A 14,806-nucleotide genomic window follows, 5' to 3' on the forward strand; every position below is an offset into this window, starting at 1 on the left:
TTTCCTGCAGCCACATCCAGCCCCCAGGCTGGGGTCAGGAGCCAGACAGGGACAGTGCTGGGACGACTGTCCACACAAGCTGGGCAGGCTCTGCAGGGCACAGACAGGACACACAGCTGCAGCTCAGCCCACCTTCACCACCCTGACCTCCTCCTGGGCCATGCTGGCCCCCAGCCCAGAAGCCAGGAAGAGAGCGGGCTGTGGGCGGCCTCTCCTCGCGGCTCAGTGCTGCGCTGGTCGCACTTGCCCTCCTGTGTCCACTCATAAAGCCACCGCCCAGGGCTGAGCTGGCATGGAGGAGGCAGAGGTCACCAGCCCCAGACTGGGCCTGGTGTCACAGGGGGTGGCTCTGAAGGTGGGCTGGGTGTAAGGGTGTAGGGCAGCAAGAGGGTGGAGCCACATGGAACTCAGGTTGTGATCAGTGTGCTGGGAAGACAGGGGGCAGTGTGTGACTGAGAAACCCCCTGCCCTCCCCTGGCCAGCCCCCGACCTGCACAAGGTGCTCTTGACTCACCTCCCCCGGGCTCCAGTGCTGGCTGGGCCCCATCCCCCTCACCAGAGGTAGCCCCGGGCACAGAACCATAGCCCCAAACCTGGGGGCTTAAGGAGACTCTCAAGGAGCTCAAAGTCCCGGCAGGCTTGGAGCCCCCAGTCTGAAGCTGCCCCTGTGGGTGGGAGTCTGCTTTCTCCTCCCCACCCACCTGCCTACTGGTGCCCTCTCCCCAAGCAGGGCCTGGAGAACAGCTGGCGACGGCACCGGGACGTCACCGCTTACCTGCACGGGCGCCTTCAAGGGCTGGGCCTGCAGCTCTTCGTGAAGGATCCCGTAAGGAGGGCAGGGGCCGGGGGGTTGGGGGTAGGGGAGGGAGTCTCTGCCCCATGGGGGTCTGTGGAGGGGGGACAGCTCCTACCCAGTTCCCTCTATATGGACGCAGGTTCCTGTGGTCCTGGGGGTTGGGGACAATCCTGGGGGCCATCACTATCAAGGTCATGGCTCCCCAGCCTCTGAATCTTTAGTTCGATGCCTCAGTCTCCCCCATAGCCTCTCCACCTGGACTAGTTATGGGGGATCCCTGGCCTGGAAGATTCCCATCGGCCTCCACAGCCCAACCACTCATGGGCTTTGACTGGGGGGAAGGTCAGCTGAATGAGCCAGGCACCCCAAGTGTCAGCAGGCAACCGAAGCCCCCCTGACACAGGGTGGGTGTGACCTGCTTGAGGGAACAGCCATATGGAGGCACTTGGGGGTTGAGCAGAAGCCTGTAACCCCCAGTTTTCCCCCAGCCCCACCTGTCTCTCTGAAGCCCAAGGCAGGGTGGGTGGGGCTGCCCGGAGCTGTCAGGATGGTGCTGAGCCAGGCCTGTCCTGCAGACGCTCCGGCTGCCCACCGTCACCACGATTGCCGTGCCCGCTGGCTACGACTGGAGAGACATCGTCAAGTACCTCATAGACCACTTCTCCATCGAAATCACGGGCGGCCTGGGGCCCTCCTTGGGGAAGGTGAGTGGGTGGCCATACCTACCACAGAAACTAGGTTCACCCCCACATGGAGTATGACTGTGCCTGGGTCCAGGCTGAGGTCGGCAGTCATCCAAGGACCCAGGACAGCCGGGGTGTCTGGAAGGGAACATCTTTCTCCAAACCCCAGGGGTGTGTACAGGGGGGATCTGGGCCCTTCTTCCCCAGCTGGTGAGGTGCAGCACCTCCAATTCCACCCAGAATGTCCTTCCTCCCCTGTGGGGCAGAGCAGGCAGGAGGCCCTGTGCCCAGGTCCAGCTGTGCCCACTGAAAGGGTGATTCTGAGTGGCCTTTTCTGACCGCCACCCTGGATACCCTTCTCGAGCTCTGTGGGCTCTAACTGGGCCTGGGAGCTCCCTGTGTGACTGGAGGAAGCTCTGGCTTCCCTGGGTACCCTGGGTGGGAGTCCCTTCGTTGGGAGCCCGCCTGGCTCTGTCCAGACCTCAGCCAGGGCCAGGTGGGGTCCTGGGTGGAGGATGACGTCTTGCCGCCCTTGCCCCCCAGGTGCTGCGGATCGGCCTCTTGGGCTGCAACGCCACCCGGGAGAACGTGGACCGAGTGATTGAGGCCCTGCAGGAGGCCCTGCAGCGCTGCCCCCGGAACAAGCTATGACTTGGGCACCAGGCCCTGCCCTTGGGCCTGGGGGCAAGATAGGCCCCAGCCCCAAGTGGCCCTTCTCCTTCCTAGTAGAACTCCCTGGAAACGGCCCTTTGGGCTCAGGATCCTCAGCTCCTCAGCTCCTCCCAAATGAGCTGCAGTCCCCAGGTCACTGGCCTTCTGAGAATACTCAATAAAGAACAGGTGGTCATCCATCCTCACTGTGCGGGCTGGGCTGCAGAAGAGTCTGGCAGGAAGGCACTGCTGCCCCGTGACTGCACCTTTGTTGGGGGGAGCTCACAGCAGATCCTCGCTTAGGGCTTCCCTGGGTCTAGAAGATGGGGTGTGCAGGGGCCCCAGATCTCACACCTGCAAAACACATGGTCACACACTGCCTCCAGGGGGGCTCACAGCCGCAGGGTGACCCATGACCTGAGTTGAGGGTGAAGGCAGAAAGCCTAGAGCACACAGCTGGGACCTGAGCCTGGGTACGTGGCCCGCAGGCCAGCGCAGGCACCGAGTCTGGGGGGGCCTCTGCCCGGCCGCCAGCAGACCCTCCAACGTGCAGCTGAGGGTGGCCTGGAGCCCCGGCCTCCCCACTGCTTGGTTTGGCTCTTGGACCTTCTGTCCATTCACTCTGCCCTCACTTGGGCCGAGCCCCCTCAGCCTCTCCCTAATTTGAAGTTTCAGACTAGGCCCACCTCTGGACCAGGGTATGCTCTGGGCAGTCAGAGCCATGCCCACATTACCCGGTCCTCACTGGTCCTCACTGGCTCTGCTCCTGTCACTCACCCAGGGCACTCGGGTAGGTTCCTGAGCAGATCAGAGGCCATCCACCCCCAGTACTTCGGGCCACCAGGAGAGGTGGGCACTAGTGGGACACTCACATGACAGCTATTGTCAGGTCAGCACAGGACCTGTGAGGGCCAGAGGGTCTGAAGTCCAGCAAGCAAAGATAGGGATGGGTGCTTTTCCAGAAGAGGCCAGAAAGCTTGGGGAACCGAACATGCAGGGCCCTGCAAGTCACCTTCACGATGTTGGCCTTTGTCCTGAGAGCAGCCCTGTCTTGGTGGGGCTTTCCCAGAAGCAGACAAGCACCATCCAGTGGCAGGTCCCCTGAGCTCCCCATCCAGTCCGTGCCCCACCTCCCGCTGATTTCCATCACCACGGATCAGTTTTGTGACTGGAGTTCATATAAATGGAACCACACAGTATATTCTCTAGCCTGTCTGCTTCTTTCCCTTCGCACTTGGTTACTGTGGGAATGCGGCGAGTCTTTGTTGCTGGGTTACCATGGCATTGCATGGATTTATCAAAATTGGTGCATCACCTGCTGCTGATGGACCCCTGGGTGATTTCCAACTGGGAGCTACTATGAATACGGAGGTAATGACCATTCTTAGACAGGCTTTATGTGGACACCTATTCATTTCTCTTGGGTAAACACCTAGAGTGGAATTATGGGTCACACGGTAAGGACAGGTTTAACTGTGTAAGGCGCTGCTACCATGTCCTCAGAGGTGGTTGCAACCTTTTACATTCTCACCAGCGTGGAGGAGAGCTCCTGTTGCTCCACACTCTCACCATCACTTGGCGTTCTTCCCCCCCACCCTCCCAGTGCGTGTGAAATTGAATCTGCTTTGATTTTATTATGCATTTCCCTGATGATTGATGTGTTGAGCATCTTTTCATGTGTTTATTGGCCATTCATGTATTTCCTTTTGAGGAGTGTCAGCCCAAGGGTTTTGCTCACATTATTTGATGTTATCTTCTTATTGTCAAACTTGTGATAGTTATTCGATAGGTTCTGGATACTGTCAGACACGCTGCTAGGAGCATTTTCTCCTAATCTGTGCCTTACCTGCACTCATATCGTGTCTTTCAAAGAGCAGATATTTTAAATGTTGATGAAGTCTGAGTGTGTTCTTTTATGGTGTGTGCTGCTTGGATGCTGTCCAGGAAATATTTGCCTACTTTGTGATCCTAAAGATATCTTACCATGTTTCTCCTAGAAGCACTGGTGTCCGCTTTGATGTGTAGGTTTATGATCCATGTCATATTAATTTTGAGATGGAGTGGAGGTACAATTTCACCCACCCTGACCAGACTTTCCTTCCCCATCTAATTAACGGGCTTGGCCACTCTGTCAGCTGACCACATGCATGGGTCTGCTCTGGTCTCTCCATTTTGTGTTGTTGTATTTAGTTATCCTCACGTTAGTGCCACTCTGTCTTCATTACTGCAGCTTCCTAGTATGTCTAAAGTCAGGTGGTTCAAATCCTCCAATTTTGATATTTCAAAATTGTTTCTCCTGTCCGAGAGCCTTTGAATTTCTACATAAATTCTAGAATTGTCTTATCTAGAGTGTGTCAGAGTTTTGATGGACTGGCACTAAATCTATGTATCAAGTTACGTACAATGGAAAGCATCAACATATTATAAATTTTTAATTTAAAAATTCTAAAGACCTAAACATTAATTTGGATCGCTTGAGATCGTATGTAGCGCTGTTTCTAGCTTTGAGTGTGGACGTCTCACATAGCCTTTGTTAGATATATTTCTGCATGTGTGATATTTTTACGCTGTTGTTAATGGTATTTTTAAATTTTTATTTCCAGTGGTTTACTTGTAATATATAGAAATCCAGTTCATTTTCCTCTATTCACTTTGTATCTCTTGACTTCTTAAATTAACAAGTCTGGTAGTTTCTTTGTGAATTCCTTAAGGTTTTCTATGTACATAATCAGGTTGCCTATGAATGACAGTTTTACTTCTTTTCCAATATCTATGCCTTTTACTTATGTTTTCCTGCTTCATTGCAAGGACCTATAACACGGAGCTCGTGGTGGGCACGCAGTGGCCTGGGTTCTGTGGTCGGGCCCATCCTCCGCGGGGCCCCAGTACCAGACACTGTGCTTTGAACAGTGAACTATCGTTCTCTGCTGCAGAACCTCAGCTTCCATGCTAGGGTTTTCCAGGGACCCCAGCCCATGAACCTGCTGGACAGCCAGTCTGTGCTTTGACCCACTCAGAACTCACCATCTCCGAGCCAGCCAACAAATGGACCTCCCCAAGGAGGTAACCGCATCTCCAAAACCCAGTGAGGCTGCAGGCCCCATCCTTGTGCTTGTGGTAGGTGGGCAGGTACAAGAACTCTTGCTATTCCCTGGGACTGCATTAATTTATTCCAGATCAGACACGTAGTATTTCACCTCAGAGTGGCATTTGACTCAGACGGGACGAGTCCTCAGGTCCAGACACTGAGTTTTCTGAGTCTTGATGGCACCACGCAGGTGGAAGGACACAAGAAGCACACGCCCCTCACCCCTGGAGACGAGGCAGCTGCTCCCAGGGGCCCACTGTCCTGCACTCTTAGACTCCCATGAGGCCACCCCCCCCGGACAAAGTCCCTCCAAGACCCACCACCCGCCTCAAGGTGAAGGCCTCTGCCCGCGTCCCAGGAGCCTCCGTGGGGCAGTGCAGCAGCAGCAGAGCCCAGGCACCCACTCAGCTGTCCTCGCCGCCCAGGGTCTTGGTCTTCCGGAATATGCTCTGCATGGCCGAGATCCGGTCCTTATCCTGGATGTGGAAGACCTGGAACTGCGGGCAGGGCAGGGACAGAGGGGTCACAGAGACATCTGGGAGTCCATCACTGGGCCCCAGGCACAGCATGGGACAACACCTGTCCCTGACCACTGGGCTTCCTGCCTCTGGGTCTCACCTGGACAGTCCTCCCTGCAGCTGGACCTGCCTAGGGCCTTCCTCACACCCAGGTGTCCCTGGATGGCCTGACACCAAGGAGGCCTGGGCAGGTGCTTGCTGAGGCCTGAATGTGGGTTACCCTTCCCGCTACCATCACTCCATGTCCCTGAGTGTGCCCTGGAAGGGGACATGTTGGCTCTTTGGCATGAAGGTGGGGATGGCCCTTGGGGGAGGAGCAGGAGGGGGCTCCCAGGGACGAGGGAAGGGAGGGTCAGCAGAGCTGGTGGAACCTTGGGGCTTGAGAGGGGCAGGTGGTGGAGCAGACAGGCACCCCCTAAATGCCAAGGGATGTGGCCTGGGACTGCTGGGTCCAGGGAACCTGCCGATGAGGCCCACAGAGGCCACACCCCTTCAGGAGGAATGGAGCCCAGGGTAGCTGCTGGGGCTCTGAGTGCTCTCACTGTGGGTTTGGGTGGTTCTGGGGGGAACAGGGGCCAGGCTTGGGCATGCTTCCCTACTTCCGAGACAGCAGTCCTGGGCCTGTGAGGCCACTGGTGGGCAGGGGGCAATCATGGCCTATCTGACCCCAATGTCACATCCTTTCCCTGAGCTGACCCAACCTCCTTGCTCAAGCTCCTGACCCTGGCAGAGGTCTGCCCAAGGCCCCCTCCACTGTCTGTGCCCACCTTGTCCAGCAGGACATCAAAGTAGGCAGTGGCCCAGTAGGTGGGGTCGCTGGCAGGCAGCTGCAGGAGCGCCTTGACCCCGTGGCCGATGCGCGGCGGGGGGCTGCGGCCCAGGTGGGTGACGTGGATGCGCAGGGACGCCTCAGGCTGGCTGGCGAAGTGCTCCACGCGCTGGTAGAGGGCATTGAGGTCCAGGCTGGTGTCCTGCAGCAGGTTGTGCTCGGGGTGGAGGAAGTGGGGCAGGTTCCTGGTGGCCAAGCAGCACAGCAGCACGACGAGCAGGCGGTACACAGCGCCCTGCAGCTCCGCCCAGTCCTCGGGCGCCGGGAAGAGCACCGAGGCCCAGAGCAGCACAGCCTTTGGGAAGACAGTGGGTCAGGCCCTGGGGACGGGATGTGGGCGGACCCTCCAGTGCCTCAGCATGAGTCCTAGACCCTTCCCACCTGCTGTGCCCACCATGGTGCCTCCCTTGACTCCCGGGGGCAGGAGGGCACTGCAGCTGAGCAGGTCCCCGCCCAGCCTCCTCTCCATGCCTCCCTGGCACCCCGACGTCAGCCACCAAGATCCTTCTGAGGGGATTTGAGGCTCCTACCCACCCTCTGGCCCTTTCCTCACGCCCCACTCCCACTGAACTCCTACTCACACGCTATAGCTCCACCCTAAGGGCCCCACTCCATGACATTCCCTGCCCTAGTCTGTGTGCCCAGGACTCCTGGGCCCAGAATATGTCTGAAAGCCACAATTAGACTTATCTGACTGCCCTCCCACCCCTGGTCCTGAGTCCCCTCCCCCTCTGCCGTCCCATCACCCCTACTTCACTGCAGGAGCCACCCTGTGTCAGACTCCAAAGGACCCCCTCAGGAGTTGGCACCCCTCAGGGGGTGGGATGGAGTTCTGAGGGGGAAGGTGAGTGGCTTGAGGTCGCACAGGGACTCCTGGTAGAGTTTCTTCTGCACCAAGTTGGACCACATCTCTTAACCCTCGACCCGTGTCATGGAGCAGCATTCTGAGGCCTCGCACTGCCCACTCCGGGCAGAGACCCCAAGACTCCATGGCCCCACCCACTTCCCCTGCACCACTCTGTGAGCTCCTGCCCCTACTTTTCCAGCACCTGGCAGTACCCAGCCCTAGGAGGACACTGTTCCAGTGCTGTCACGGAGCCACTGGGCAGTATAGGAGGGGTGCCAGGGCTGGGCTGGCTCCACTCAGAGAGGGAGTCCCGGCCGGTAACATTCACAGACTCCAGGTCGGCAGACAGGGGTCTCCCAGGGCTGACACGAGCTGGTGGGCAGGCTGGCTGTGTGCCACCCAACCCAAAGGGCCAGGAGAACCCCTGGGTCACCAGCCCTGGGATGGCAAAGGCAGGTCTGAGGTGCCACCGCACTCAGTAGCCAGATGTCACTGTGAGCCTAGGCCTCTGGGAACCCAGCAAGGCCTCAGCAGCCTCTGACTCAGAGCTTGCTCCAAGCTGTGCATCGGTCAGAGCCGGCCCAAGGGCCCAACCTGGGGTCCCCTGCCCCGGGCCTCTGGTTATAGACAAAGGCCCAGCAGAGTGGGAACAGGGCTCCCACACATACCTTCAGGTGATCAAAGGTGAGGCCGGGGCTCTGGCCGCTGTCGCACCAGCTCTCATGGTTGACCCGATCCAGGATGGAGAGGCTGTCCAGGCGGTGGCCCGGCAGGGAGCCCAGTGAGCTAAGCAGCCTGGTGAGCAGGTAGTCCATGGAGACCCTGGGAGCCCAACAGACACACCACTCATGGTTGGCATCTCGGCCTCAGCCAGGTGTCATGGTGGCACCCTGCATCCACAGCGTATCCCCAGAAAGGAAAGCCTCCCCAGGATGGGCAGCTCCTGAGCCCCGGGCACAGCCCAGGCCTTGGCAGCGGCTGGCAGGAGGCACGCAGCCGGGCTTCATGCATGTTTCAGGAATGGCATGCAGAGGGCTGTCTAGTGTGAAATGTCTGGTTGACACATAGACACAGAGCACGGAGGGACATGGGGAGCCTCTGGGCTAGCCAAGCCTTTTTATGGGGACTGGAAGGTGCCACTCTCAGCAGCCCAGGGTGGAGCAGCTGAGGTTTCTGGCTCCTCACAGGGGTGTGGGAGGAGCCACCGCAGCCTGGCAGGTATGATGTCTTCATTCCATGCCCCACTCTGGCAGCCAGTCTCTACCGGGCAGCTTCAGACCACAAAGGGGCTCAGAATCTTGCCCCCAGCAGTGCCCACAGCACAGGGCACACCAGAGGCACTAGCTGTGTGCTTGCTGGGTGATTGAGGGTGGGGCCTGGGCATGGTGCCCTCAGGGTCCCCACTCTATGTGCAGTCTCAACACTGGACGGTCAACTGATCCCTGAGTCTGTGGTGGGCAGAGCACAGGAAAGGCCATTTACTTGCAAAAAATGACTGCTCAGCCCAGCCCTTCTTAGCCTTTCTCGGCAGCCAGCGTCATCACTAGCTGAACACAGCCCCTGCTCTGTGCAAAGATGGGCCAGGTGGGTGGGGTGGCTCCCAGGTGCTCTACTGAGCCTTTCTGAGCAGCAGAAAACCACAAAAAGGCATAACCAGTTTTACAAACATCACCCACCTGCATACTTCACCCCAGACATGAGAGCTGGCAGGTGGGTCACCCTGGCCAAGTCATAGTGACCTGTGTGCCCGCTGCAGTTAAGCAGAGTAGATCCCAATGAGGTTCGCCGGGCCCTGGTGTGGGGTCTGCAGGGAGCTCAGCCTCTGCCCTGTGCCCCCCACTCCCTTCCGCCCTCCCACAGAACCTTCTCGGGCTCCCTTCCCAGCAGATACCACCCTCCCCGAGATCGCTGGGCTCCTCAGCTGGGCCAGGGAGAGGACATCACAACTAACTACCTTGGGTGGGGGACTCCTGGGAGCGGGGACACTAATTGGGAAGAGCAGCCCAGATGGAGTGAAGCCCCAGTGCTACTTTGTCTCATTAGATCCTGACCACCCTCCCAGCTGCTCCTGGAACCTGCCGGGACCCTGGACAAGCCACCTGACCTCTTTGCTGCTTTCCCGCACGGGGCTGGTCATGAAGGGTTCCACCACACGGCCCACTCCCCAAAGCTTGGAGGGGTGCCCTGGATTCCCCTGACACTCCTGTAACCTCTGTGTGGTAGAGATGCCCACGGAGCAGCAGGGTGTCACCCTCCCTGCCCACTCCCCAGGACCCCGCTGATCCAGGAGGTGCCTCCTACCTCCAGAGCTGGGCGTTGGCGGGCACCAGGGCCACCTCTTGGCTGATGATCCTTTTCAAGCTGCCTTCAGGGAACCCGGGCGCCCGCTGGGCCCCCTCCAGGACAGGCACCCTGTGCTTCCACCGCACCACGGGCACCACGTTGAAGCGGATTGTCCTCCAGCCACTGGACACCAGCAGCGACAGGTGAAGCGCCTCCTCCCACAGGCTGTCCGCCTTCAGAGAACCTGCAATGACCGCCCGGCTGGCCCCTCATCCATGCCTAACCCTGCCTTCCCCAGGCACTCCTCGGCCCTCACCCCGTCCAGGCCCACACCTGCAGGCCCCTCCATCCCCCAACACCTGTATCAACACGGAACCTCAGCCAGGCGTGGGGCTGGCCCAGCAGGTGCCTGCACAACTGTTATGGGCAGAATTGTGTCCCCTCAGACTCAGGTGTGGCAGCCCTAACCCCCAGCAGCTCAGACTGTGATTGTATGTGGAGATGGGGGTCTTAGAAAAGGTGAAGCGAAATGAGGCCATCAGGGTGGGTGCTAATCTGACACATCTGGACTTTATGGAGAGATGCCAGTGAATCCCACCCAGAGAAGAAGCCATGTGAGGACTGGCCAGAGGCCTCAGGAGAAACCAACTCTGCCCACCCCATGGCCTTGGATTTCCAGCCTAAATTTAAGTTGTTTAAGCGCCTGGCTATGGTATCTGTTCCCACAACCCAGCGGATGACTCGTGCAGTGCGGCTTCCCTATGGGCACCTCCTGACCCAGGTTCTGTTCCACCCCATGGCCATGTCCCCTGCAGCCCTCTCTGCTGGAGGAGGGGCGGCAGCAGCTGCCCAGGCTGGGCCAGGAGAGGCCACAACCCAAGAGGAGCAGGTCTGCCCCAGGGCAGGGTCCTCAGCCAGTGGTCCTGGCCACTGCCCCATTGGCTGGGTCCAAGGGCCCACCAGCCCAACCCTCCACCCACCCACACACACACACACAAAATGCCCCAGGTGGTTCTGAGACCTGCCCCTCTCTCAAGGAGGAAGGTCAGGAGGGCTCTAACACTTCTCTCTGAGTGGCTTGTCTGCTGGCTCAGACACCCCTCACAGGAGGGGCTGGGAAGTGAAGGACAAGTCTGCTCAGAAGGGAATGAACAATGCCCCTGAAGGCCTGGGGTTAGGAGGAGCAGGCTCGGTGCCCAGCAGCCAGGAGGCCCTCCCTGAAGGCTCACAGTGGACAAGCCTGGCTGCCCTAAATTCCACTGGCATCTGGGGGGTAGGAGAGACAGAACATTCCAGCAAAAATGCTTCCTAATCCCCTTCCCACTCAGGCCCCATGGGGCCCAGCCCAGAGCCTACTCCCCTACACAGAGGCCCCAGACCACCCAGAAGGGGCGTTCCATGGGGTCATGGGACTGGAGCTCGAGAGGTGGGGGATACCGGCACACTGGCCTTCTCCCTCAGTTGTCCTTCCCCCTGTCCTACAGCACACAGTCTTCCCTGGAGAGTCCAGGGCCCTGGGGGGGGAGGGGGTCCTCCAGAAAGGAACCAGGACCCCATATGTATACCCCTCCTCCTAATCTCCTGCAGGGCAGCTCTTAGGCCACCTCATGGGACCCAGCCCAGGGCTGGTCCTTTCCCTGCCACCTGGGCTACTCCACCCCCTGAATGGGCGTCAGTGTTCCCATCAGTTAAAGGGAGAGAGGGGTTCCGTGATCCCCAGTCCCACCCTTTTAGCATTTGAGGCACCTGTCATGCAAAGCCACAGGTGACTTCATTTCCTTAGCTACCACTGGTCACACATTTTGTCCATGAAATGGTGCCTTGGAAGGTAGCCAGCCACACCTGCCACCCATCCCAGCCACTCCCCACCAGTCTGGCCTGGTGTCACAGTTCCCAGGGGCTCCCAGGGTGGGGTTGGGGGTGGGGTGGACAGCCTGAACCTTGTCACCTGCAGCTGCACACTTCCTTTTAAGGGAGGTGTCAGGAAACAATGCTTGGAATTTTCCTGCATGCAGGTGGTCAGGCCCTGGGTGTGGCTGCCTTCTCAGCCAGGATGAGGGGACCTGGGGAAGGTGAGGAGGGGCCTGGTAGCCTAGAGTGTGCCTGAAGGACCCCGGGCTGGGCAGAGCCTTGTGCTCAACTAATTGGTTGGGTCTGTCCCCTAGGCAGGACGGAGGGCCTGAAGGTGACAGGACCAGGTAGGAACAGCCAGGCTAGGTCTCAGAAGAAGACAGAAAGGCCTTGCCAGTGCTGCCTTCGATAATTGGAAGGTTCAGAGATGGTCAGCTAAGATGTCTGCTGGCCGGGCTTTAGGAGCAGCTAATGACAGGCCCGGCCACCCTGTGAGGGCAGTGTCCGTCATCAGCCCCGAGACGGGGGTCAACTGCCCAAGTCACCAGCCAGGTCTGGGGAGGGACTGGGGTGGGAAGCCACCCTCCTGTGTTACAAGTCTATCCAGAGCCTGGCCTCCCTCTGAATCTTTATGTCAGCGTGGAGGATGCCCGGCTTCCCTAGAACCCACAGGAAGAAGGTTGGTCCTGCGGGCTGCCCAGGTGGCTAAGGTCACCATGTCACCAGGTGGGCCGGAGCCTGGATTGCAGCCAGACCTGGGCTCCACACCTGGGCAGCCTGGGGCAGGTCACCGTCCGTCGGGGGTCTGACCATCCCCACTCACTGACCTAATGGCAGATGTGAGGTCCAGACTAATACCAGGTGCAGCCACCCCCACGCGTGGCTGTCCCTCCCAAGGAGGCAGGACATTCTGTTTCAGTCCCTTATTGCCTGTCAGGACAACCTGATGTCTTTTTCCTGACCCCCAGGAAGATGGACTTCCTCACCCCGGGCCCCACTGCCCTGGGCCCTGTACAGCCCGCACCTGTGCTTCTAGCCCCTCACAGTCCTGGGGAGCAGGGAGCCTGCCACTCCTGGCCCTGCCCGCCTTGAGTGGGCCACCATCCAGACCACATCAAGGCACCAGAGGAGAGACGGAGGCCAGACCCCTGGCTCATCTGAAGGTACCTGCCACAGATCCCACTTGGGGCTCAAGACATCAATTAGCAACTGGGCCATAAGTTAAATAGTCCTGTGCACACATGTGCATGTACGCACACACCCACCCTCACATGTGTGCACACTCACACATGTACATGCCTTCACAATCCCACAGTCACACACACACACACAGTGCAATGTGACCAGAGGCTGGAAGTGAGGACAGCTGGGAGGACTGTCAGGTCCAGCTGGGACTGACAACAGAACTGCATCAGGGACCCTCCTGAAGCAAATCAGCTGGAAAACAGCACACTGGTCATAGTTTCCAGCCGCTTACACAGTAGCATCCCTTAAAATGTTACTGTCACTATCAAAATCACCATGTAAAACTCAAATAACATGAAACATGTCTTCTTAGAACTCAGAGCGATGTCCCCAACTCGTGTGCCCTGACACACACACTGAGCACTCACACAGGTGTGCGTGCACACACCACCATCACACGCATGCACTCATTCATGCACAGGGAGCTTGCCCACTACCTGGCGTGATGAGGCCATGGTGCTTGCAGTGCACGATGGCAGCCACGAGAAGGTCCTTGAGGACGTGCAGGACCTTGCCGGGCACAATGTGGCCGCAGCACTTGGCGCTGCTGTTCAAGGAGGCAGTGAAGACGTCGTCAGTCACCCACTGCTCCAAGCCGGCCCCTTCTCTAGGGACACCCAGGCGGCAGGTCACGGGGCCATCGCCCATCTCACCGGACCCTGGCTCCTCACTCAGGAGGGCTTCAGCGTCCACCCTCAGAGGCACCTCCATGTCCACTGGGCTGTCCGAGGAGCGCAGGGCAAACTGCAAGGCCTCCAGGTCTCGGGAGTAATCCACAAGGAAGCGGGGGTCCTGGGCATGCACGCGCTCCAGCACGGTGAGTAGCACGTTCTCTGCACGCTGGTAGTCCTGCGCTCGGGAGGCCTCCCGCGAGCGGATGGCCTGCAGGTAGTGGTGCCACAGGGGCACCTGCACGACCATGGCTGGGGCCAGGGCAGAGGACATAGCCCTGGAGGGGCTGTGCCGAAGCCGAAGCCGGGAGGAGGCACCTGCCCAGGTGAGGAGCAGGTCCGCAGGTGGGGCACCAGCTCCCCGCAGAGCAGAATTCCAGAGTGATGTGGGGTGCAGCAGGTTAAATAGCTGAACTTGGCCCAAGCCTTTGAAGTGAGGGTGAGTCAATCATCAACAATTAGGAATGCCACAGGAGCAGGCAGAGAGGGGGCCTGTTTACAGGGGAGGGGCCTCGCTGGGCACCTCCCTCTCTCACACTGCCTCAGCCTCTAGGCCCAAGGCACATTCAAGCTGAGACTCCCACCCTCCTGGGCCTGGCTCCCCGCTACCCCCACCCTGCTACTGTGCTGTCCCTGGAGGCGGGGGCCTGTTTTTGTCCCCCCTCCCACCCTTATCCCAGTGGCAGCAGCCTCAGGGTCTCTGTGACATCACCCCACCACCACCACCCCACTAGATTGGTGTTTGGACACAAGATATCCCCTTTTGCTGAGATGTGAAAGGTGAGGCAGGGCCCCCTGAGTGTGGAGGCCTTCTCCGGGGCCACCACCTCCCAGCTGTCTCTCTCTGAGGCTTCCTAAAAGCAACAGCCTCAGGCCAGAGCTGGGGACTGCATTTCCATAATAACCTGAGCATTCCCTCAGGTACCGGTGCCCCCGGTTGGAAGCTGGGAACTTCCAACTTGGGGCCCACCAAAGTCCAGGTGTGAATCCTGCCCCTTGCTCCTGCAAGGCCTGTGTCCAGTGCCCCCTGATGCCCACCACCAGCCTTGGGCCCTCAAGTTGCCTGTCCCCCACCCCACCTGGCCTTCAGCTTGAGAAGAGTACCCACCTGGGCCTGGAGCTGGAGTGAGTCTGGTTCTAGGGGAAGTCTCCTTGGCTCCACCTCTTGGGGCTGAAAAGCACCGCCCTGCCAGCCCCTCCAGCACCTGTGCTGGGCACCCTGCCCAGCCCAACTGCCTCTCTGCTCAGGGCTGAGCAAGTCCCAACCAGCAGGTGGGAGCCGCCCCTATGACCCTTGGCCCCTCCAGGCTGGCTGTGTGCATCAGGTAACCCCCCACTCCCCCC

At 59.2% G+C, this 14,806-nt stretch overlaps 2 protein-coding genes across 3 annotated transcripts in view; one reads left to right on the plus strand and one right to left on the minus strand.

Moving 5' to 3' along the window:
• The window catches only part of AGXT (alanine-glyoxylate aminotransferase), an 11,051-nt gene extending 7,030 nt beyond the window's left edge, over nucleotides 1-4,021 (plus strand). Inside the window, exons 9-11 of the mRNA XM_006760522.2 lie at nucleotides 731-826; nucleotides 1,372-1,500; nucleotides 2,023-4,021. Coding sequence (XP_006760585.1) covers nucleotides 731-826; nucleotides 1,372-1,500; nucleotides 2,023-2,130 — 333 coding nt within the window. The 3' untranslated portion in view covers nucleotides 2,131-4,021. The remainder of the gene's footprint in view (nucleotides 1-730; nucleotides 827-1,371; nucleotides 1,501-2,022) is intronic.
• A 1,256-nt stretch (nucleotides 4,022-5,277) lies between these two features.
• On the minus strand, nucleotides 5,278-14,779 carry LOC102764818 (chromosome unknown open reading frame, human C2orf54). 2 transcript variants are annotated; one of them, XM_006760524.2, is made up of 6 exons: nucleotides 14,571-14,779; nucleotides 13,229-13,888; nucleotides 9,714-9,939; nucleotides 8,081-8,234; nucleotides 6,504-6,860; nucleotides 5,278-5,715 (listed from the first exon to the last, which is right to left on the minus strand). In XM_006760524.2, the coding sequence occupies exons 2-6, from the start codon at nucleotides 13,734-13,736 to the stop codon at nucleotides 5,623-5,625; spliced, it is 1,338 nt and encodes a 445-aa protein (XP_006760587.1). In that variant the 5' UTR covers nucleotides 13,737-13,888; nucleotides 14,571-14,779; the 3' UTR covers nucleotides 5,278-5,622. The 2 variants fall into 2 exon arrangements, with proteins under 2 accessions (XP_006760587.1, XP_015417426.1); XM_015561940.1 differs by lacking the exons at nucleotides 8,081-8,234; nucleotides 14,571-14,779 and having other exon boundaries at nucleotides 13,229-14,564.
• Nucleotides 14,780-14,806: the final 27 nt, after the last annotated feature.

The sequence above is a fragment of the Myotis davidii genome, unplaced genomic scaffold (genome assembly GCF_000327345.1).
Source record: "Myotis davidii unplaced genomic scaffold, ASM32734v1 scaffold370, whole genome shotgun sequence".
Classification (NCBI taxonomy): domain Eukaryota; kingdom Metazoa; phylum Chordata; class Mammalia; order Chiroptera; family Vespertilionidae; genus Myotis; species Myotis davidii.

Bases quoted from the DNA above. Each gene is read 5' to 3' on its own strand.
- LOC102764818 (XM_006760524.2), bottom strand. From the start codon at position 13,736: ATGTCCTCTGCCCTGGCCCCAGCCATGGTCGTGCAGGTGCCCCTGTGG. The intron at 8,235-9,713 runs GTAGGAGGCACC...TTGGGCTCCCAG, and splicing joins GCCAACGCCCAGCTCTGGAG to GGTCTCCATGGACTACCTGC. The intron at 6,861-8,080 runs GTATGTGTGGGA...GTCTTCCCAAAG, and splicing joins TCACCTTTGATCACCTGAAG to GCTGTGCTGCTCTGGGCCTC.